The 23,609-nt window shown below is 38.3% G+C and overlaps 1 protein-coding gene across 1 annotated transcript in view; it reads left to right on the top strand.

Annotated features, from left to right (window-relative positions):
• UTP20 (UTP20 small subunit processome component) overlaps nt 1–23,609 on the top strand; it is a 99,229-nt gene that overhangs the window by 351 nt on the left and 75,269 nt on the right. The window contains exons 2-15 of the mRNA XM_058568572.1: nt 785–865; nt 4,404–4,470; nt 4,586–4,718; nt 5,178–5,366; nt 8,495–8,576; nt 9,259–9,396; nt 9,863–10,018; nt 10,549–10,695; nt 10,780–10,914; nt 12,095–12,172; nt 14,221–14,399; nt 19,209–19,364; nt 19,510–19,598; nt 21,388–21,493. Coding sequence (XP_058424555.1) covers nt 785–865; nt 4,404–4,470; nt 4,586–4,718; nt 5,178–5,366; nt 8,495–8,576; nt 9,259–9,396; nt 9,863–10,018; nt 10,549–10,695; nt 10,780–10,914; nt 12,095–12,172; nt 14,221–14,399; nt 19,209–19,364; nt 19,510–19,598; nt 21,388–21,493 — 1,736 coding nt within the window. The remainder of the gene's footprint in view (nt 1–784; nt 866–4,403; nt 4,471–4,585; nt 4,719–5,177; nt 5,367–8,494; nt 8,577–9,258; nt 9,397–9,862; nt 10,019–10,548; nt 10,696–10,779; nt 10,915–12,094; nt 12,173–14,220; nt 14,400–19,208; nt 19,365–19,509; nt 19,599–21,387; nt 21,494–23,609) is intronic.

Genomic DNA, 23,609 nt, shown 5'->3' with positions numbered 1-23,609 from the left:
CCGGGTGTAGTAAATATGGGGTGGGGAAAGAAGTCTGGACAACAGATTTCGCTCGTGGTTTATGGGGTCTGGCCTGCCTGGGAATTGTTTTTAGTCCAGAGTTAAATTCATTATCACGGACTAGTTGTTTAGGAGCTCTTCTCCTCTGCTCTTTTATCCTTAAACACCGAATTGGGGGGCGGGCCGGCCGGAGGAGGTGAGTGATTTCCAGCTACTGGCTAAAGACCACTTTATCTGTTTGCCCATTGAAGGTTTCCTTGTTACTGTACAGCCGTAGGTCTGTATATATTTTAAAAAACTATTGTTGCAACGGCTGAGCTAGATACCTCTGGTTGTAGGGGGATATAAAACCTAACAATAGATCTGTCGAGGCCACGACGTCAGCTTTCACCCAGGTCCACCACAGTTTAGGTTGGACATTTTATATATTGGAAGTGGCGTAACTGAAAGAACTGAATATGTTCATAGAAGTATTTCATTATTTTCATGTGGTAGTGCAGTGCATTTAACACTATATCTTTCAGTTTGTTTTTACACTTTTGTGATTCATCTGTGATGTCTACTTTTAGTTTCAAAACTCAATTATACATTTTATGATTAACTGAAAATACAAGTTTGAAATACTGTTATTTGTAATGATAGTACATGAGGAGGCTTATTGAAGGTTTAACCTTTCTGCTTTCACAAGAAAATTGTCCACGTGTGATTATTATACAGCATTCAAACAGATATTCAAGGTGTGATAGGTATTAAATGATGTATCTTAAATATACTCTCCCCACAGTTTCTTACATTTGCTGAACGACTGGGGAATGTGAATATTGATATTATTCACCGGATTGATAGAACTGCAAGCTATGATGAGGTAAGAGAATGTTGTATTAGCCAATATTCAAGTAATCATAGTCATTTTTTAGTCTCTGTTCTTAGTAGAAGTGAATTGTTTTTCAGGCTGTTCCTTTCTGAACATGACACACATTAGACCTGTGCTGTCTAATACAGTAGGCACACATGGCAAATTAAATGTGAATTAAATTACAAATTCAGGTGCTCAGTAGCCATATGTAGCCAGTTGCTACCGTATTGGACAAGTGCAGATATGGAACATTTCAGTCATTGCAGAAAGTTCTCTTGGGTGATGCTGTGTTAGACAATTGACTTGATACTCAGGTGGCTTCTGTATTCCAGCTTCTCCCTTTCCCGTGTGCATTCCAAGCACTGCTGCAGATCTGTATTCCTGAAGCTACAATTTTAAAGAGATTTTGAGCAAGTCACTTTCCTGGGGCTTAGTTTCCTCCTTTATAAAAAGAAAGGAGGTAGACTACATCATTTTTTCCTGTTCTAAGCACTCTCTAACTCAGTCACACCTCTACTCAAAAATCTTGCTTTTTGCTTCATCAAGACATTATTTTTCTGCTAGCCTTTTAAGGTCCTTTATAATATGCCTTTAACTTAGGGATTCAACATCACTTCTTACTGTTCCTCGCTTGGCTCTAGGCAGACTCTGCTCACTATCTGTTTGAATGCCTTGTCTCCAGTGTGAATTCAGTGTGTCAAGTGATGTTGTCTAGATAAGCGCATAATGCTTTGGGAACTGTTAGTGAAAGGAGTCTAACCTAAATTCTTTGAGGGTGTAAAGTGGGGCGTCAAAAAAGATGATGTAGACAAGGTGATACTTGAATTGAGTCTTGTTGTTTTATAGGTTTTAGCATGACCAAGAGGACAGGAAAGGCTGTTTCAGGCTGAGGGAGAAGCCTGTGTAAAGAAACAGAGGCTAGAGAACGCATGTCACGTTCAAGAAACTGCAAAACAGTTCAGTGTGGTTATAATCGTGTGTAGGGTGTTTGTGTGTGTTGCTGGTGACTGGGATCAGGGAAGGGGGATTGGTGAGAGATCAAGCTGAAGAGATGGTCAAAGATCATAAAGGGCTTCATAGATCAAACTAAGTCTGGATTTTCTTGTGAAACTATGGGATATCATTCTAGGACTGTAAGGTGGGGGAGTCAGTGACATGATCAGGTGTAAGTTTTAGTTCTCTCTGACTTTAGTGTGGAGGAAAGAGCAGGACTGGAGTCAGGACAACCAGTTGTGAGGATTTGGTAGTCATCTAAGTAAGACATATTATGGTGGCGGCAGTCAAGATGGAGAGAAGGGAAGGGTTTCAGAGATATTAAAGGAGTAGACTGGCTAGAACATGTGACCTGCTGGGTGTGCAGGGAGGAAGGGAATGGGGTTAAGGTTTTTGGTTCCAACAACTGGGTGCTTGAGGATGTGACTTATCAAGATAGATTTATAGGAAGAGGAGCACGAGGTTTGGGGCTTGTTGAGTTTGATATACCTGGGGCCATCCAAATGATGATGTCCAAAAGACATTTGGATATATGTGTCTGGAGGAGTACAGGTGACTTCAGAGGTGGAATTACTGATTGAGCATTCAGTATATGGTTTATAGTTTATGCCACAGGAGAGGTTGAAAGTACTAAGGGGTAGAATGTTAACTTAGAAGAGAAGAGAGCTTAGGGTAGGATCCCGGGCTGGATGGTGCAGAATGGCCTCAATCACATGTCTAACTGTTGACTAGGGCTTGTCCTCCTGGCCTCTTATTCTCCAATAAACTAGACTAGGCTTCTTTTCATGTTGGCAGAATCTTTCCAAGAGAGCAAAAGCAGAAGCTACAAACGCTCTTAAAGCCTAGCTTTGGCAGTTGCAGAATCACCTCCATTGCACATTATTGGTCAAAGCAAGTCACAAGGCCAGGCCAGATTCAAGGGGGTGACTCCATCTCTTTGTGGTAGGAGCTGCAAGTCACATTGCAAAGGGACAGGGGTATCACAAATGGCTGATGTGTGCCAGTCACTGTTCTAGGCTCGGAATGCCTTCTACGTTTAGGTTTTAAACTCTTAGGTATATTTCTCTTCTGCCTTAAGAGACACTGAACAAAATTTAATGAGATTCTCTTTCTTTCGCTCTATTCTGCCTAACTATTGATTTTATTTCTTTTTTTTTTTGTTAAAGATTTCCAAAGCATAATTTAAGGGTTTACCTTTTTTTTAGGTTGTGGAAGATTTGGCATGCTGTTTGTGTGTGTGCCTAAGTATTTGCACTCTCTCTCCATATATATATATATATTCATACACATACATACACATGTATGGTAATAATTTAATGATTTTACCTTTCAAAGTACAAAGTAATATATACTGTGTTGGGGCTGGCCCCATGGTGTAGTGGTTAAGTGCACGTGCTCCGCTGCTGGCGGCCCAGGTTCGGATCCCAGGCATGCACCAACGCACCGCTTATCGGACCGTGCTGTGGCGGCGTCCCACATAAAGTGGAGGAAGATTGGCACAGATGTTAGCTCAGGGCCAGTCATCCTCAGCAAAAAGAGCGGGATTGGCATGGATGTTAGCTCAGGGCTGATCTTCCTCACACACACACAAAAATTATATATATATATATATGTGTATATATATATATATATATATATATATATATATATATATATATATACACATACACTGTGTTAACAAGCTAAACAACATAGTGGTGAACTTAGGAAAACCTGTTGTTTCACCACTCCCACCCCTTATAGCCAAGGAAACTAATAACTGACAGTTTGATATACATGTATTCTTCCATACTTTTCTCTCACACAAATATGGGCAAGCATTTATAGAGGTCATTTTTTAAAAGAAAAGTTCGTTCCTACCTTATGTTTCACTATGTAACTTACTTTTATCTCTTTGCAAGTATATCATCAACATTCTTCTAATTTAATATAGATATAACTCTTTTTAATAGGCACATGATATACCTTAGTGTGTAGAGACCATAAGTTATACCAACCATTTTCCTATTATTGGATATCTAGACTGTTTTATGTTTTCCCCCCACTATAATAAAGTGAATAAACATCTTTATACTGAGATGTTTGCAAATTTTATAAGAAATATCTCCAAAAAAGAGAATTGCCAGGTCAAAGGACATACCTGTTTTTAATTTTAATAGAAATGCCAGATTACTTCCCTTCAAGGTTGTAGCAGTTCATATTTCCAAAAGTAGAATGAAAGAACTATAAGAGTCAGCACGTTTTTCTGGGCCTAAAATTGTAAAAAACAGAAAACATTTTTTTTCCTTAGTGTGACTATTGCATAGGTTTTAGAGAATTATTTGCTGCAACCAAGTCAACAAAATATCGTTTTTATAAATCATCTGCCCGTATTGTATACCTGATTGCTCTTTTAAGTGTGTCAGTTAATACCCTTTCTTAAAAAAAAAAACTAAAAAGAATTTTTAAACTCTTGATCATTGTTATAAGATATTGATATATCATTATTCTTTCTTACTTTGATCATAGTTTTTCTTTGAATTATCTGATTAATGGACTACTTTAATCTTGGCAGGAAGTTGAAACCTACTTTTTTGAGAGTCTGCTGAAATGGAGAGAATTGAACCTTACGGAACACTTTGGTATTTTCTGTTTTGTTTCTATTTTATTCACCTATCATTTGCATCGTATATGGTCAAAACAACTAAATAGTGGTGTGATAGAAAAGCAGAACATATTCTTTTTTTTTTCACCCAGGGAAATTTTACAAAGAGGTTATTGACAAATGCCAGTCATTCAACCAGCTGGTCTATCATCAAAATGAGATAGTTCAGAGTTTGAAGACTCACCTGCAAGTCAAGAACAGTTACGCCTATCAGCCCCTTTTGGAGTAAGTAACATGTTGAGAGAAAGCTCAATGACATTTATCTGAATTTTAAGAAAAGTTACGTTTGATAGCTACATATGCCTTAGATCTGGTATTTGTAATTTAGAAACAAGAATTTACCTTTTCTGTTAGATCAAAATATTAGTATATTGCCATAAAGCAGAATCTTACGGGTATACTTTTTTGCTTTTGTTTTATACTTTGGAGAGAATCCCATTTTCCTTTGACACTATAGGAATGGTTGACCATAACTTGTGATGGAATGCACCTTCTTGCTCTGGCCTGATTTTGTTTCTGAACTCTTAAAATGAAAAATTTTATAAATCTCTTGAGATTTGGTTTGAAAGGTTTAATTAATCCTGTCATCATAGGCAATTTACTATCATTTGTGAAATAGATGTGCAGTCTTTGTTTTTTGATCTACATGTCTCAGAATCAGTTACTTCTACTTTTTTAATCCAGTTTAGTTGTACAGTTGGCACGAGATCTGCAGACGGATTTCTATCCCCATTTTCAGGATTTTTTCCTGACTATCACCTCAATCCTGGAGACTCAGGACACGGAATTGTTAGAATGGGCTTTCACTTCGCTGTCGTATCTTTACAAGTACCTGTGGAGACTGATGGTGAAGGACATGTCCAATATATACAGGTGACCCTTTTCTTTCTTTAATATGGAGATTTTTGGTTTGTTTTTAAATTTTATTTACAATTCAGTGCTATTTAGTAAATTTATAAAATTGTGCAACCATCACCACAATTATGAACATTTCCAGGCCGGCCCCGTGGCTTAGTGGTTAAGTGCACGCACTCTGCTACTGGCAGCCCGGGTTCGGATCCCGGGCACGCACCGACACACCGCTTCTCCGGCCATGCTGAGGCCGTGTCCCACATACAGCAACTAGAAGGGTGTGCAACTATGACGTACAACTATCTACTGGGGGGCTTTGGGGAAAAAAAAGGGAGGAGGATTGGCAATGAATGTTAGCTCAGAGCCGGTCTTCCTCAGCAAAAAGAGGAGGATTAGCATGGATGTTAGCTCAGGGCTGATCTTCCTTACCAAAAAAAAAAAAAATTTCCTTCATCCTCAAAAGATTTCTTATGCCTGCTTATAGTCAATCCTGCTCTCCATCTGCATCAGTTTTGAGAGCAAAAGCCCTATACACATGCTGAATATACACATGCCTTTGTGAGAACAACTGTGTGCTTAAGTAGAATGATCCTCCTCAATAATGAGATTTTATTAGCATTTAAGTTTTGTAAAGTTTTTATTTTTCAGTCAAGGGCAGTCTTAATTGATATTGACAACCATGATTTCTGACTCTCACCCTGTGTTTAGTTAAGACATGCATAACACCTGTCATGCATGCCTGCTGACATGGCTGCCTGACTCTAATATGTTCTTTAATTGCCTTTTTCCTGGCTTCTGTCTCCAAACTACCTTTCCAGCTCAATCTCTATTTCCTTATACAAAGTTGGTTCTCCAGCCAAAGTGGTCCACAGTTTATTCCTCCAGTCTACATTGACCTGACCTTCCCTTATCTCCAGCTATTGAAATCATACTCCCACTCTCAAAGCCTGGCTTGGATTCTATAACCTCCACAAATATTTCCGGGCACCTTGGCCAGAAGTGAAAGCTTTGTACTCTGAACACCTCTGGCATTCTATACCACTTATGTTACACAACTTCTATTATAATTGTTTGTTCATAATGTAAATCCTCTACAAACCTGGAAACTCTCCAAGAACCCTGTCTTAAATATCATGTTTTCCCAGCCCCTAACATACTTATTAAGCCAAAAGAGACACTCAGTATTTATGAGCAAATGTGGGCAGGGAAAGAGAATGAATTCCATAGTAGCTTTTTGTTTAAAGTAAGGGAAAGATTGTTTATAATCTGTTTCAGTCTGGGACTTGACGGAATTTTCCACTTGGTGGAATGATTATTTCTACATACTTTAATTGCTACAGGAAAACATAGGATTAACCCTTGACTCCCCCACCCCTATTATAGGTGTTGGTATGGGATAAGACTGTAGATTTTGTTTTTGTGCCACCTCCCTTCACCCTACTCTCCTTTGAACAAAGAATGAGAAAGAAATATTTTTCCGGCCTTTACTAGTTCTCTATGAAGCTTTTGGTAAAATGTTTTAGAAACCAAGATTACTTCATTAAAAACCAGCAAGATCTTGGGGGGAAATACAGTTTATTGGTTTCATGACTTTTACTGTTACTTTTTTATCTCCTAAGTCAGGCTCTCTAGTTCTAAATTGATTTGCTTTCAATATGACATCTTCAACAGCCTGAATATTTTCCTTGAATATTACTGAAACCGAAGTCAACTCATTCCCATTCAAGCCAGCTCTTTTCATTCATTCATATATTCAGTAAATATGTACTCTATGCCAGGCCCTGTTCGATTTCCCAGTTTCTGACAGGGATACCATCATCCTTCTCATCACTGAGACTTGGCACCTTAGAGGCATCTTTGACCCAGTTGTCTTCAAGGACTCCAAATCCTCTTGATTCTGTTATTCGCACATTCAGTCAATTCAGTGAATATTTATTGAACACTGTCTGTGTGTCAGGCACTTGAGATACAGTTGCAAATAAAACAGATAAAAATTCCTCTTCTTGCAAAGTTTGCATTTTAGCAGGGAGAGAACATCTTGGGCACATGCGTGGCATCTGCGGGGAACAGCAAGGAGGCCTGGGTGGTGGAGCAGCATGTATAAAGGGAGAGTAATTAGGCGATGTCAGAGATATGGTGATAGGGGCCCAGATCATAATGGGCCTTGTGGATACTGTAATGTCTTTGGTTCCATTGCAGGGACTCTTGAAATGTCTCTTGGGTCCATCTTTTGCCATTTCCCTCTACAACCGGCCTCTTGCGTGCCCTTGTTTGCCCAAGCTTGTGACTTGAGCAGCTTTCTAGTTGGACTGGCAGCCTTTTCTTTCTTCCTTTATTTCATCCTGTATGTTGCTGCCAGATTAATCTTTCTGAAAATATTCATTACTTATTCAGCCAATATTTATTAGTACCTTCTGTGAGCAAGGAATTGTTAGGTACTGGAGATATGGTAAAAATAGAGATATATTCCATGCTCTTCTGTCATGAAGGAGACCAGTTTAAACAATGTGATTATACAAGCAATTATTTAGTTATAGCTACATGGCTATATGACCTTGAGCTGATTGCTTAGCTTTTCTGCCTCAATTTCATTATCTGTAGAATGAGGATAATAATATCACCTACCCCATAGAGTCGTGCTGATTAGATGAAGTAACGTAAATGTAAGCTTGGGTCCAAACTCCTCTGCTTAGTGTTCAGAGCCACTTGTTTACCTGGGCAGCTTTATCTGCAGCTGCCCTCCCCAACCACATCATCCTTCCTCTTTTAGACTGGCCTCCTTGATATCTCTTGGCCATGATCATTTCTGCACACCCCATCTTTGATCTTGCTTTTATCCCTAGTAATATGCACTCCAGTACCCGCCTGAATTCTTCCCGTCATTCAAGGCTCACTACAAGTTTGAACTTTTCATGGAGTCTTTCCTGTAACATCAGCACCACCAATCCTAGGATTCTTAATGTTTGTGACTTTCAGTCTTCTGTTCAACCTGAGGTTGTCTTGGTAATCTAATGAGATTTTAAACTACTATTTCATACCTGCTACATATTCCTTACATACCTAGCACAGTGTTGGACATATAGTTGACATGTCCTACATCTTTATTAAAATTATACTTAATTAAACATGTCTTCTTTTCTCATTTATAGCATGTATAGTACACTCCTGGCTCATAAAAAACTACATATAAGAAATTTTGCTGCTGAAAGCTTTACTTTTTTGATGAGAAAGGTTAGTTTAATAATTTATATGTTTGTTACTCATTAATCCTCAAGAATCTGATGAACAGAAGCAGATAGTTTTTATAATGTGGTTATTATGGACTAATGCTTTTTTTATATAAACAGAAACCTGTTACTATTTTCGGTTTATCTCACCGTAAGGTCGTCTTTGCTCACTAATATGAAATAATTTGGGTCACTCTTTTATTGTTATTTAGGTTTTTGGTAGCTCTTAGTGTATTTATTTTCTCTAACTCAAGTCAGTTAATACATGAACAGTGCGTTTCACAGGAAGTTTTATAATAATTTCCTGAAAGGCACTGATGGCATAGTGTCATTTGTGTTTGTTTCCGTGGTAAATTTTAGAGGGTTTCTATAATAAAACAAAGACACTGGTGTCAAATTTCTTTTATATTCATAAAATATAATACTTTAGAAGACAGAATGTTGCCTTATGTAGTTTTTCTTGGTACATACTTTGATATTATACTAAAGAATTAATTACTCTTTTGTGTGACATTACAAGTGATAGTACGCTGTTATAGTAGTTTGCAATCATTGCAAGTGTCTATTCCTTTTAGAATTTTGTCTTAATTACATTTAAATATGAATCTGTGGACTAGCAAATAATAAGTCTTCATTTGCATATGTTTATGTTGTAAATACAATTTTCCATTTGCATTTTGTTTTAGGTTTCCGATAAAAATGGTCTTTTCAATTTAATGTTTTTTGATCTTGAAGAACATCCAGAAAAAGTAGAAGGAGTCGGACAGTTGCTCTTTGAAATGTGCAAAGGAGTTAGAAATATGCTCCACTCCTGTACAGGGAAGGTAAATAACCGGGAGGAATACTTTGAGTTTGTGTGAAAGGTATTAAAGAGAAAATAGATAATATTTACACAAACGATGTGGAGAGAGAATTGCCTAGAATAAATAGAAAGCACTAAATGGGGAGCAATAGGGCTTTAATAACAAGGCTTACCTAATGTAGGCCCTGGATCATTAGGTATTTTTACTTACAAAATCATTGCTCTTTTCTTTATTCTGTATCCTAGTAGGTAACATAAATTGGTTAATGAGTGAGGGTGGTGGGGAGTAGGCAGTTATATGATAAAATTCCCCATCCTACTTTGGAAATACATAGTTAACCATCAAAGCTGCCATATCCTTGATTATTCCGGATCAGATTTTAAGGTAGCTTAATCAGAGTGGGGAATAATCAGAGTAGGAAATAACAGTCTAATACTTGAAAATGAGAGTGTATTTGTTCATGTTAATGACTCTTGGATTCCCACAGGCAGTGAAGCTAATTTTGCAAAAGCTAGGACCAGTTACTGAAACAGAAACTCAACTACCATGGATTTTAGTTGGAGAAACACTTAAAAGCATGGTCAAATCCACTGTGTCCTACATCTACAAGGAACATTTTGGTACATTTTTTGAATGTTTAAAAGTGAGTTCTAATTTTTTAAGGATTTGTATGTAATGAGTCCAAGAATTGATTGTTGTTGCCCCTAGTTTAGCAGACCACTCCTGGAGATTGTATTTTATAATTGTTGTCTTTATACTTTTACACACTTATTAGGATTTCCCTTCCCTCCACCCCCTGTACTATTTTTATGTGACTATGATATCTTGAGATACAGTAGAGCATAGTGGTTAAGAGCACAGGTTTTGAAACCAGACTGCCTCTGTCTGAATGTTGGCTTTGTCACTATTCCTCAGTCTTTTCATCTGGTAAATAGTGGTAATAATATTCCCTACCTCTGGGTTGCTGGGAGGAGATACTTGCAAAGAACTTAGAACAGTGCATTCAGAAATGTTTGTTGTTATTATCATTAGTGACTCCCAGTAAATGTGTCTTTTTCTTTCAAAGCAAAAGAATGTGAAAATTTGAACTGCTTCGCACAATATTTTCATTATTGAATTAACAGATGAGTTTGATATTTTATGCTTATTGTCCGTTAAATTCTTTGTTTGCAGGAGTCACTTCTGGATCTACATACAAAAGTAACCAAAACCAACTGTGGCGAATGTTCTGAACAGATAAAAAGGTTGCTGGAAACATATCTGATACTTGTGAAACATGGAAATGGATCAAAGATAACCAAACCTGTTGATATTTGTATGGTGAGTTCCCAACTTAATTTGCTTAGAGTCTGTTCATTAAAAGCTGATTGCTAAGTGTGCATTGTTTTTTCTTTTATTTTACAGGTATTGTCTCAAACATTACAAATACCCCATCTCTCCACATCTTGCCGGGAGACCCTCTTGGATGTAATTTCTGCTTTGATCCTAGGAGAAAATGTTTCCTTGCCAGAGACCCTCATCAAAGAAACCATAGAAAAAGTAATTTACTTCAACAAATATTAATTGAGTATTTAATAAGATGTTTAGTATTGGGTAAGCCTCCTGGGAAATACAAATAAAGTGCAGCAAAGGCTCTGTCCTCAGGGAATTTATAATCTTGTTAAGAAGATGTGAATTGCATACTGTAATGGAAATAAGAAAACAAGTTGTGGTAAAAGCTAAGTCTGTTGAGCAAATATTCACCAAACAGGTATAGCTTACCATGTGCTGGGTATGGATTAGGTATCCCAGGGTGGATCCTGTGGTGCCTGTGATTTTTGATTGTTAGGGAGGTGAGCTCTGGGAGTGAGTAGTTATAATCTGTTGAACTGATCCATTAATGTCATGTTGAAACATAGCAATTAATTCTGCCTGGGGTTGAGGAACCGAGAACACTTTTCAAAGGACTTATATTTGGGATAGTCCTTGAAGAGTACATAGCAGTCTACCAGTCAGAGAAGGGGTTAAAAATGCTAGGAGAGGGAATAGCAAAGATGTGTTCAAAAATGTCTGCCATCTGGGCACGTGGACGTATGAGGAAGTGCAATGTGTATCAGCAAGGTTCTCCTTGGCTTTGAAAAGTTAGGTTGGATTTTATCCTGCAAGTAGTGGAAGGCCCTAGAAAAATGTTTAGCAGGGAAATAATTTGATGAGATTTGTATTATAGTGAGTCGAGAAGATGGATTGGAGGGAAGTGGGATTGAAAATAGACAGATCAGTTAGGTTCTTCCTAGCTTTATTCAGTGCAGCATAAAGTATAAAGGAAGGTATAAAATCATGCTGCTTGCCCTTTTGTAATTCTCTGTATCTGAGCAGCTCTAAGACAGATCCCTGTGTAATCACTAGAAATGCAGTGCCCTTTGCGTCTGTGTAAGTTCTTTTGGAGAAGGCCGAGCACGTGGACAGAATACTCGTTCCCACCGTTCCCTTACTCTAGTTGCTTTTCCGAGGAGGGCTCAGTGCCTGTGTCTCACACCTGGGTGTGGCCCTCTGCACAGTGGCAAGTGCAGCCAGCATGTTCTTTTTGCGTCCCTTGACTATATTAACTTGTATCAAGCATCGCACTACTTCCTGCTTGCAAGGTAGAGCACCTTGAAGGTTTTGGCTGTTTTTTATTTTCAGGAACAGGGAAAATACTCTCTGTGTACTTACGTTAATATTTTTTATCTGTGATCCGCAGACTTTTGAGAGCAGATTTGAAAGACGTTTAATTTTGGATTTTTCTGAAGTCATGTTTGCTATGAAGCAGTTTGAGCAGGTGAGCAGGATATTAAGTTTTAGATTTGTTTTGTTTTGTTTTTCATCTGTCATGATAAAATAATCAAATTTAAAATCCTGTGATGTTTTTTTGTTTTTTTGAAAGGAACAGAATAAGTATTTGATATTTTAGTCCATTTTTTTTAAGGCAATTATATTCCAGTTCTAGGTCACAAGTGAAACTTGATTCCATATGCTAAGGCATTTAAAATGATTAGGTAACCAATTTGTTTTTTAATAATCCTTTGAGAAGTTATAGAACCATGTGGTAAAATTGCAAAAATGGTTTGTGGAACTTTTATGTGAATTTGAAGCATAGAAAATAGTTTCTGAAATGGTTTGCATTGGAGGAATGTTGCAAATTCATTTCATTGCTTCCAAATAGATACCTGGGGGAATGAGGTAGAAATCTTTCTCATCAAATCCTTAGTTTATTTTATCTCTTTTCCCTCACCCCCACCAGCCATTTGCTGCTCCTTATAACTGAGTAACCCCACAGTATACTTCATGGAAACCTTTCTCTGTATCTGTTCTCTCATTTTTCCCTTTAGTCTATGATAATATACATTCTCATTTGTTTCAAGAAAAAATTCTTTGTATGTGTCTTAGTCCTGTTCCTTCTTGCCCAGTGAGGGCCCTTTATCTCACTCTGGTTTTCTTAGCAACTGCATCTTTTTCTTCTTGCCTGTTCCCTTTGGTCTTTTTAAAAAGTCTTATTTTGGTGCCGGCCCTAAGCCGGTGGCTTAGCAGTTAAGTGCGCGCACTCCGCTACTGGCAGCCCAGGTTTGGATCCTGGGCGCACACCGACGCACCGCTTCTCCAGCCATGCTGAGGCGGCGTCCCACATACAGCAGCTAGAAGGATGTGCAGCTATGACATACAATTATCTACTGGGGCTTTGGGGAAAAAAAGGGAGAAAAAAAAAAAAAGGAGGATTGGCAATAGATGTTAGCTCAGGGCTGGTCTTCCTCAGCAAAAAGAGGAGGATTGGCATGGATGTTAGTTCAGGGCTGATCTTCCTCACAAAAAAAAAAAATCTTATTTTTGTTAGAGTACTCTATGTATGTAGTTTAAAAAGTCAAACAGGGCTAAAAGACGGTGACTTGATTTGCACTTCCGTCTTACTCACCAGGAGCAATCACATCTAATGATTTTTAGCTATTTCTTTCTGGTATTTACTTCATATTTTTTACTCATCTGAATACACTGCTTTTCCTTGATTCATTAGTTTTCGTCCTCATCTGTAGATTTCCCTTTATGGTAGATGGATTTTGGTTCTTTTACACCTCTCATCCTCTCAGTAGAGTTACAGTACAAGTTTTGGTTGAAATCATGTTCATCATATACTTAATCCTTATAAACAAGGAGTATTTTATAATTACATTTCCTTTTTTGTATACCTTTTCATTTTTCCTGAAGTTACCAATTGCTTCATTCTTTAAAAACTGAAAATTGTTTTCTTTAAATAGCTGGTCAGTGAGTCTGTCTTCCAACAGCATAGTAGAATGCCTTTCACGTGGCAGACTGTCAGATAATTTAGCAGCTCAATTTTTCTTTTTTCTTTTTTTGGAGACGTTCCTCCTGGAGCATTTCAAGTCTGAATGGGTTGCTTTCTCAGCCCACTACACAGATGTCATACAAGGACTTCCGTCTGCTTTTCTCCTGTTTCCTGGATCCCATGTCTTCCTCTTGTTATAGTTTACTCTCTTATTTTGATGGAACACATTCTCCAGAGGTTCCTAAGAAAGAGTGGAAGTAAAATTTTGAGATTTAGTATGTCTGAAAATGTCTTTATTCTCCTCTCACGCTATATTGCTAGTAGGCTGGGTATAGAATTCTAGATTCTGTTATTTTCCCTCAGAGTTTTTTAGGCATTGCTCTGTTGTCTTCTAGCTTCCATTGTTCCTGTGGAGAGCTCTAATGCCATTATGATTCCTGATCCTTTGTTTATGATCTGCTTTTTCTCTGTGGAAGTGTTACAGTCTTCTCTTCATTAGGTGTCTGAAATGTATATCTGTTAATAAATGTGATTTCCATTCTTATTTTTAGCTTTTTCTACCAAGCTTTCTCTTATATATTGAGAATTGCTTCTTGATTGATGATGCTGCAGCCAAAGATGAAGCTCTGGCCATTTTGGTCAAGCTCATTTTGAACAAAGCAGCACCTCCCACTGCTGGCTCGATGGCAATTGAGAAGTACCCTCTGGTTTTTTCACAACAGATGGTGGGGTAAGTTGTAAGTCTTTATTCCCTATGATGTTGGTAGGATTACCTATTTAAAAATAATGCATCAAGAATACTGCAAAAAATGAAGATCTATATGTATCAACTGGAAAGATGTCCATGATATACTGTTATGTGAAAAAAGCAAGTTGTAGGGAGTATGTGTAGTATGATTTTTGCAAAGTTAAAACGTATATATAATCATAGGAAAACATATGGAAGGATACACAAACAGGTTAACTTGGTTAACGTCAAGAGGATGGCAAGTGAAAGAAAGAGGTGACTTAATTTTCTTTAATCTTTTATTCTGAAGTTGCAGTTGGAAGAAATAGTACAGAGGTTCTGTGAACCTAAGTTTACTGCAATATCACAACCAGAAAATTGACATTGGTACAGTCCACTGACCTCATTCAGATTTCACCAGTTTTACATGCGCTCGTCTCTGTGTGTGTATGTACATGGATATATAGTTCTATGCAATTATATCACACGTGAGGATTTGTAACCACCACCAGAGTCAAGATACACAGCTGTTCTGGAACCACAGGATCTCTCATGCTACCTTTGATAGCCACACTCACCCTGAAGCTCCCCACTCCATCCTTAACCCTGGCTACCACTAATCTGTTCTCCATTTTTATAATGTTGTCATTTCAAGAATATTATCTAAATGGAATTATACAATACATCTTTTGAGATTGGCTTTTATTCACTCAACATTAATTCCCTTAAGACCCATCCAAGTTGTATCAGGAGTCCCTTCCTTTTTATGTTGAACATCTTTTCATGTACTTGTTGCTGAGTAGTATTCCGTGGTATGGATGTAGCATAGTTTGTTTAATCATTTACTTGTTAAAAGACATTTAGGTCATTTCTAGTTTTTGGCTATTATGAATAAAACTGTTATGAGCATTCATGTGTATAACTTTTTGTTTCTCTGAGATAAGTGCCCAAAAGTGGAATTGTTGAGTTGTATCGTAAGCGCATGTTTAGTTTTATGAGAAACTGCTGAACGGTTTTCCAGAATGATTGTACCATTTTACCTTCCCACCAGCAGTATGAGTGATCTGGTTTCTCTGCATCCTCACCAGCATTTGGTATTAGCACTGTTTTTTTTATTTTTGCCAATCTGATAGGATGTAGTGGTATCTCGTTATGGTTTTAATTTGTGTTTCCCTAATGGCTAATGATGTTGAACATCTTTTCATGTGGTTATTTGCCATTTATGTATCCTCTTTAGTGAAATATTTGTTCATTTCCTTGGCCCATTTTCTAACTGGACTGTTTATTTCTTTACTGTTGAGTTTTGAGAATGCCTTATATATTCTAGATACAAGTCCTTTTGTCAGATAGGTGGTTTGCAAATATTTTCTCTCGGTCTTTAGCTTGTCTTTATTTGCTCAACTAGATTTTTCACAGATCAATATTTTGATGAGGTCCAATTATCAACTTTTCTTTTATGGATAATGCTTTTGATGTCAAGTCTAAGAACTCTTTGTCTAGTTGTAGGTCCCAAATATTTCCTCCTATTTTTCTAAAAGTTTCATAGTTATTTAAACTTACTTAAGTCCATGATCTATTTTGAGTTAATTTTTATATAAGGTGTGAGGTTTAGGTCAAGTTTCTTTTTTTGCCTATGGATGTCCACTGCTTTGGCAACATTTATGGAAAAGGCTATTCTTCCTCATTGAACTACTTTTGTACCTTTGTCAAAAGTCAGTTGGGCATATGTGTATGGGTCTATTTCTGCGTTCTCTATTCTGTTCCATTGATCTATGTATCTCTCCTCCTCTAAGATCACACTGTCTTATTACCATAGCTGTAAAATAAGTCTTGAAATCTTGAAAAAAATCCTCCCACTTTATTCTTCTTTTTCAAAATTGTTTCAGCTATTCTTGGTCCTTTCCCTTTCTGTATAAATTTTAGAAGAAACTTATTTATGTCTACAAAAATCCTTGCTGGGATTTTGTTTGGGGTTGCGTTAAATATGTAGATCAATTTGGGGAGAATTGACATCTCCCTAAGGATACATAAAACCATTAACTTTGTTTATGTCGGAAGGATGGTAAGGTGAAGAAAGAAGTGACTATTAACTCTTAGATTATATACCTTTGCATTGTTTTGATTGTTAAAAGGGCCATGGAATACTTTCTTAATTTCATTAAAAACAATGCATACCCTTTGGAAGTTGAAAACAAAGTTTATATAAACATGTGAGAGGATTCCGTTTATCATTTTTCAAGTAGTTGAGTGGATATGATTCTAGAAATTATAGATTAAGAAACAAGTTCCCTTATCATTCCTATTGTTTATACATAGGAATACGTAGAAATAAATAATTTTCTTATTTCTGTTGCATTGGTTAGACCTGTTGTCAAGACATTCCTTGAATTTGTGCTGAGTACTCAGCTTTGAAGCACCACAACATCCCATAAGGTGGGTGTCATTGTCCCCACAGTCACCCAGCAGAGTTAGTTTTTGAGTCTGATCGGCTTGAGATTCTGGAGGAACCCATCCTTTTTACATTTTGCTCTTCTGCTAACCTTAAAGCAGCTCCTCTATCAAAACACGCTAACAGATTCTTGTTGGTTTCTTACTTTGCCAAGCTCTGATTCCTGAGGGATGAGTAATGAGTAACTCCTATAGTCTTAATTCCTTGGAACTTTTCTCTTGATTTTGCGACACCTACCCAATCTCCCACAGTCAGATTCCTTGCAAGTGGCCAAAACTGTGGGTTCTGGGCAGTGAAAGTGAAGCTGCCTTGTTGGCTTCTGTGAGGTGAAGCCGAGGGCCTGGCTGAGGCTGTGGGTCAGACCTTCTTCCGCTGCCATCTCAGCCGTCTCACATCCTTCTTGGAATGTGGCGTGATAAGAATAAATAAATACATGTAGGCGTATTAACTTAAGGCAAGTGCTGCAGCTTCTGTGTTTCTTTCTCTGAGAAAATATCCTTCTGCCACCTCTACAAGCACAACACATGTGAATGGTCACCTTTGTCTGAATGTTCTTAGTAACGCTCCACTCTTACAGATTTGTTTTGAGAATAAAAAGAGATAATAGATGTGAAAAGACTCTTCAGAAGATAAATTTATTCTGTCATTTGACCAGTATTTATTGTTATCAGTTACTGTTCTAGGCTTTGAGATATAATAAGGAATCAGAAAAAGCTTCCTTCTTTTGTGGAGATGACGTTCTTGGAAGGGAGGGATGTGAGGCAGATAAACAAATAAACAAGATAATTTTAGAGAGTGATGAAAAGAAAAATAAAACAGGGAGAGGGAGAGTGAATGAAGAAGCAGCACTACCGCTCTCTGGAGAGGGGACCTTTGGACCAATTGTAATGATGGAAGGGTCCAGCCTTGCAAAGATCAAAGTGAAAGGCTTTCCAGGCGGAGGGAAGAGTTACTGCCAAGGCTCTGGGACAGGAATAAGCCCAGTATGTTTGAGGAACAAAAAGAAAGCCTGTGTGGCTAAAGAGCATCAAGCAAGGAGATGAGGAATGAGAGGAAGTGAGAAAGGTAGGTGAGGGTCAGATCACAAAGGGCCTTATAGGATAAGGTAAGGAATGTGGATTTTATTGGAGGAGTTCATTGGCAGGTGTGATGAAGCAGGGAATGACTTTCTAACTAATGACACTTTTTTTAAAGCGTCTCAATATTTTATTTGTAAGATTTTTGCCATTCATCATTACTGCTAGAAAGACTACATATTAAGGTGTAGGGACTTAGAAATTGCTGATTAAATTAACTTAATTATCTACCATAATTTCCAAACATTCAATATCCTGGTAAATATGAAACAAAAGAGAATGCAACTTTTGGGTTAATTTTAATGACAAAAAGAGCACAGGAATAAAAACCTGATATTCCACTTCTGTTGCGTAACAAGCTAACCAAATTGGACATGGAGGATAAATTATAAAAGAAATCATTTTACTTATTGTTTCTGTAACTTTTTTTGATTAGATTTTTGTCTTTCAAATAGGATTAAAGTATAGTTCATTGGCAAAAATTAAAAGAGGCAAAGAATAGTGCCAAAGTAACATACCTACAGCTGAATGTCATGCAGAAAACGTCATTGAGTAACCACTTATCAGATTAAAGCAGCAGAGAAGGTTACTTCTAAATCATAATCGTTTTAGTGACATTTGTTAAATTTACCATGATAACTTTGCAACGTCATTCTACATTTGTGAAGTAGTAAAATTCATGTCAAAAAGGAAAGGGAGAACGGAAGAAGTCAGTTCATTGCGATAAATTTACCTCTCTGGTTCTTAAAAAAGTGTCCATCAGCACAAAATTCAGAAATAATACCTAAAATTAGAAGAGATGATGTGGGCCGGCCCCGTGGCTTAGCGGTTAAGTGCGTGCACTCCGCTGCTGGCGGCCCGGATTCGGATCCTGGGCGTGCACCGATGCACCACCTCTCCGACCATGCTGGGGCCGTGTCCCACATACAGCAACTAGAAGGATGTGCAGCTATGACATACAACTATCTACTGGGGCTTTGGGGGAAAAATAAATAAATAAAATTATTTAAAAAAAAAAAACAAAAGAAGAGATGAGACTTGGTTAAGTTATGTAGCAAATTAAAATAGAAGATAAAAGAAAATAGAATGGGGGGTTGAAAAAGCCTCTCACTGAAAATCAGTAAATAACCCACATTTGTTTAGTTATTTGTATTCAACTGCTACTAGTTCCCTCCTCCCCTCAAAAGCTCCATGCGGAAAGGAACCAATTTTATTTCAAACTTCAGAGGGCAAGAGCGTTTATATTCTCTCTTATTCTAAACTTTTATGTATCTTTTCTTCCTTCAGATCCTATGTAAGGCAGAAGAAGACTAGATCCAAGGGAGGAAAGGAACAGATTCCAGTACTGGACCATCTTTTATCTGTAATTCAGTTACCCCCAAATAAAGATGCTATTTACCTTTCACATTCTTGGGCAGCCCTGCTTGTGTTACCTCATATTAGGTGAGAAAATAAACTGTGTCTAATTTTGAAAGAGATACATAACATGCTGATGAAAGTATTTGTGACCATTTCTTGCTATTCCCGTGAAAAAGCCATTAAAGGCCAGTTTGAACTTTTTTTCCCTTTCTCCCCGCTTCTTGGACAGACCTCTTGAGAAAGAGAAGGTGATACCACTAGTCACGTGCTTCATAGAGTCACTCTTCATGACTGTTGACAGAGGGAGCTCTGGAAAAGGTCAGTTACAATCACCATTTGTTCTCTTCTCTCTTTTCTGGCACACCTAAAGTAACTCTAAACACACAGAATACCAGAGAATAGCACTAACAGTGTGTTCTGGCATAACCTCCTAAAAGATAAATACGGAAAAAAGAAGATAAGATGAAGATGTTGCACTTGCACCTTATAATGTGGTGACTGGGTCAGGGCGGCTTGAACATAAGCTGAATCTGAAATGTGAAGTATCACAAGGGTGCCGTGGCATATAAGATCCCTCGTTTTCATTATGTCTTATTCCCCGTCTCCCATGCCCACTCTACCCTGGTATACAACTTACGCTCCAGGCATTTGCTTACCCTGAGCAAGACACTTTCTTTTTCAACCCTCTGGCTGCCCTTCGCATGTCTTCCTTCTACCTAGAGTCCTTTCTAGGTCTTTGTCATGTGGTAAACTTATACTTATCTTTCAAAATTCGGCTCAAACACAACACCTCTAAGAAGGCCTTGATGACTCTTCCAGGCAAAATTAGGCTGTCCTGCCCAGAACACCCTTTCCTATTGTATACTTGCACATCTCCCCCCAGAAGACTGAGAAAAGCAATTTAAAAGTAGGTATTTTGTTTTATTCTAGCACAGTTTTTTTCCTAATGCATGTGGTGTAATAGTCATTCATTCATTTAAACATTAATTTGCTAGGTTCTGTGTTAGATACTAAGTAGATATAGTAGAGAATAAAGCAGATTCACCACATTTCAAGTGCTCAGTAGCCGCAAGTGGCTAGTGGCTACCATACTGGTTGTGGCTACATATTGGCATTGACATTTCTACCATTACAGAAAGTTTTGTTGGACAACACTGTTCTAAAGTCTAGAGCAGGACTTGGCAAAATTTTTGTGTAAAGGACCAGATTATAAATATTTTAGGTTCAATGGGCCACATTCAGTGTTTGTGGCATATTCTTTTTATTTGTTTGTTTTTTATTTTAAACAACCTTTTAAAAATGTAAAAAACATTCTTAGCTTGCCAGCTATATAAAAACAGACTACCTACAGTATCTGACTTATGGGCCGCAGTTTGCCAACCTCTGGTCTAGGATTAAATGAATGTCTAATATTAATTGAGTTCATTGTGGGTAGTAGCCATTAGATTTGTAACTCCTTATAAAGTGGAGACATAAGAGCAACATGAGTTTTATACAAAGATAACTTCTTAGCTTTCAACAAGGCCAAGTCTGCTCTTTTCAAAAGTTCTAATTTGATAATGACGGTCAGTGGAACCCTTAAACTCACTCCTCATCTCAGTTAATGGAACATATGTTTGTTTGTTTTTGTGAGGAGATCAGCCCTATGCTAACATCTGCCAGTCCTCCTCTTTTTTCGCTAAGGAAGACTGGCCCTGGGCTAACATCCATGCCCATCTTCCTCCACTTTGTATGGGACGCCGCCACAGCATGGCTTGGCAAGCAGTGCGTTGGTGCACGCCCGGGATCCGAACTGGCGAACCCCGGGCCGCCGCTGCGGAGCGCGCGCACTTAACCGCTTGCACTACCAGGCCAGCCCCTGGAACGTATGTTTTTATTCTCTATTTTTGAATATGTTTTTCTCCTAAGAAAGTTAAAATATAAGATTTGAAACCTTCTCTTTCCAGTTCCTTTGTATTATGTTTTGACATTTGACAGATGATTCTTCAGAAGGCACAAATTAACTTTAAAAACTTTGTATAAATAGCAAGTGTTAGATAAATGAGATGTCTGATAGCTATTGTGTCAAAAATAAGTAATGTGGTTTCTCATATTTTTCTGCCCTTAGGAAACTTATTTGTTCTTTGTCAAGCTATAAATACTCTGCTAAGTTTGGAAGAATCTTCTGAACTTCTTCATTTGGTTCCTGTGGAACGCGTGAAGAATTTAGTGTTGTGAGTAAACATATCTTCCATTCAGCTTAATAAAGCTGAATAAAATATGAAAGCTTCTGTTTTTGTGAAATCTTAGACATAATAAAAATCCTTGTTTTGATCTATTTAATACTTGAGTTGTATTCACATAGGATATTTAGTATTGATTTAAATCCTTCGCTTAAAATAAGTACATTTTTTGACACAGTCTTTAAATACAGATTCATTTTTTTTATTGTTGTCTTGTTTACTTTTGGTGAGGAAGACTAGCCCTGAGCTAATATCTGTTGCCAGTCTTCCTCTTTTTGCTGAGGAAAATTGGCCCTGAGCTAACATCTTTGCCCACCTTTCTCTATTTTGTATATGGGGTGCTGCAACAGCATAGCTTGACAAGCGGCGTGTTGGTCTGTGCCCAGGATTCGAACCTGCGTGCCCAGGATTCGAACCTGCGAACCCAGGGCTGCTGAAGCGGAGCATGTGAACTTAACCACTATGCCACCGGCCAGCCCCCAGATTCATCTTTTATTTATTTATTTATTTATTTTTTTTGTATGAGGAAGACCAGTCCTGAGCTAACATCCAATGCCAATCCTCCTCTTTTTGCTGAGGAAGACTGGCCCTGGGCTAACATCTGTGCCCATCTTCCTCTACTTTATATGGGATGCCGCCACAGCATGGCTTCACAAGCGGTGCGTCAGTGTGCACCCGGGATCCGAACCTGCGAGCCCTCGGGCCGCTGAAACGGAGCATGCACACTTAAGCGCTACGCCACAGGGCCAGCCCCCCTCCCCCAACCCCCGAGATTCGTCTTTTAAAGGGGTATCTTATTATATGTCTAAACTGGTGTTTGGAGCGTAAAAGGGCATATAACGCTGATTACTCCCAAACGTAATATTGCAAGTGTTGACCTTTTGTAACTTTCTGAGTGGTTCCAACGTACTCAGTCCTACTACTTTCATATTCTGTCTCAGCTTGACACAATCAGCACTTCAGAAAACTTTCCTGTAGTCCTTGTACTGCATACCAAAGCAATCCAGTTTTTGTGTTTTTTTAAGTTTATGTTAGCCAGCTCCTGATTTGGGCAGTAGTATAGGGCTGTTACTGGGAAGCCATTGACTACTCAGCTTAGCACTCTTTCTAAAGGTCAGGCTTTTTGAAAACCTGGTAAAGTAGTTAACTTCTTTTTTGGGAGTCTAGTCCATTTTATTCTCATGCTTTTTAAAGCAGGTTTACTCATTTACTTCATTCAATAAATATTCATTTGGGGCCCGCCTCGTGGCATAGTGGTTAAGTTTGCATGCTCCACTTCGGCGGCCCAGGGTTCACCGGTTCAGATCCCGGGCACGGACTTACACACTGCTCATCAAGCCATGCTGTGGAGGCATCCCACGTACAAAATAGAGGAAGATGGGCATAGAAGTTAGCTCAGCAACAATCTTCCTCAGCAAAAAGAGGAAGATTGGCAGCAGATGTTAGCTCAGGGCCAATCTTCCTCACCAATCAATCAATCAATATATAAATGTATAAATGTATATATCTATAAATAAATAAATATATAAATAAATAATTTGTGTGTGTGTGTGTGTGTGTGTATGCATTTGCTTTTCTCACACACCAGCCCCTATTCTAGGCACTGGGAGAGATAGTCAGTGAATGAAACAGACAAAATTCCTTGCCTTCATGGAGCTAACATTCTAGCAAGAAGAGACACTAAACAAAAAAGTAAAATATATAGCATGTTAGATGGTAGTAAGAAAATTAAGGCAGAGTCAGGGGATAGGGAGAATCTGGAGACTGGGGAGAATAGCACTTTTTTAAATAGGGAAGTCCTCACCAAGAAGGAGACATTTGAACAGAAACCAGGAAGCAGTGAGGGAGTAAGCCACGAGGATATCTAGGATCTGAGGCACTCTTTTCCAGATGAGGGAGACGTGAATGCCGACGTTGGGGCAGGGGGTGCCTGGCTTGAGCAGCAAGGAGCTCCTGGGACTGAGCAGAGCAAGGGGTGGTAGTAGGAGAAGAGGACAAGGAGGTGGTGGTAGCAGACAATGTGTGTCACCTTTGGCCATTGTGGGGCCTTGGCTTTTACTTGGAGTAAAAGGAGAAGAAGCCACAGGAGCATTTTTGGCAGGGGAGT

The sequence above is a fragment of the Diceros bicornis genome, chromosome 25 (assembly GCF_020826845.1).
Source record: "Diceros bicornis minor isolate mBicDic1 chromosome 25, mDicBic1.mat.cur, whole genome shotgun sequence".
NCBI lineage: Eukaryota > Metazoa > Chordata > Mammalia > Perissodactyla > Rhinocerotidae > Diceros > Diceros bicornis.
This window is presented reverse-complemented; position numbering and strand designations above follow the sequence as displayed.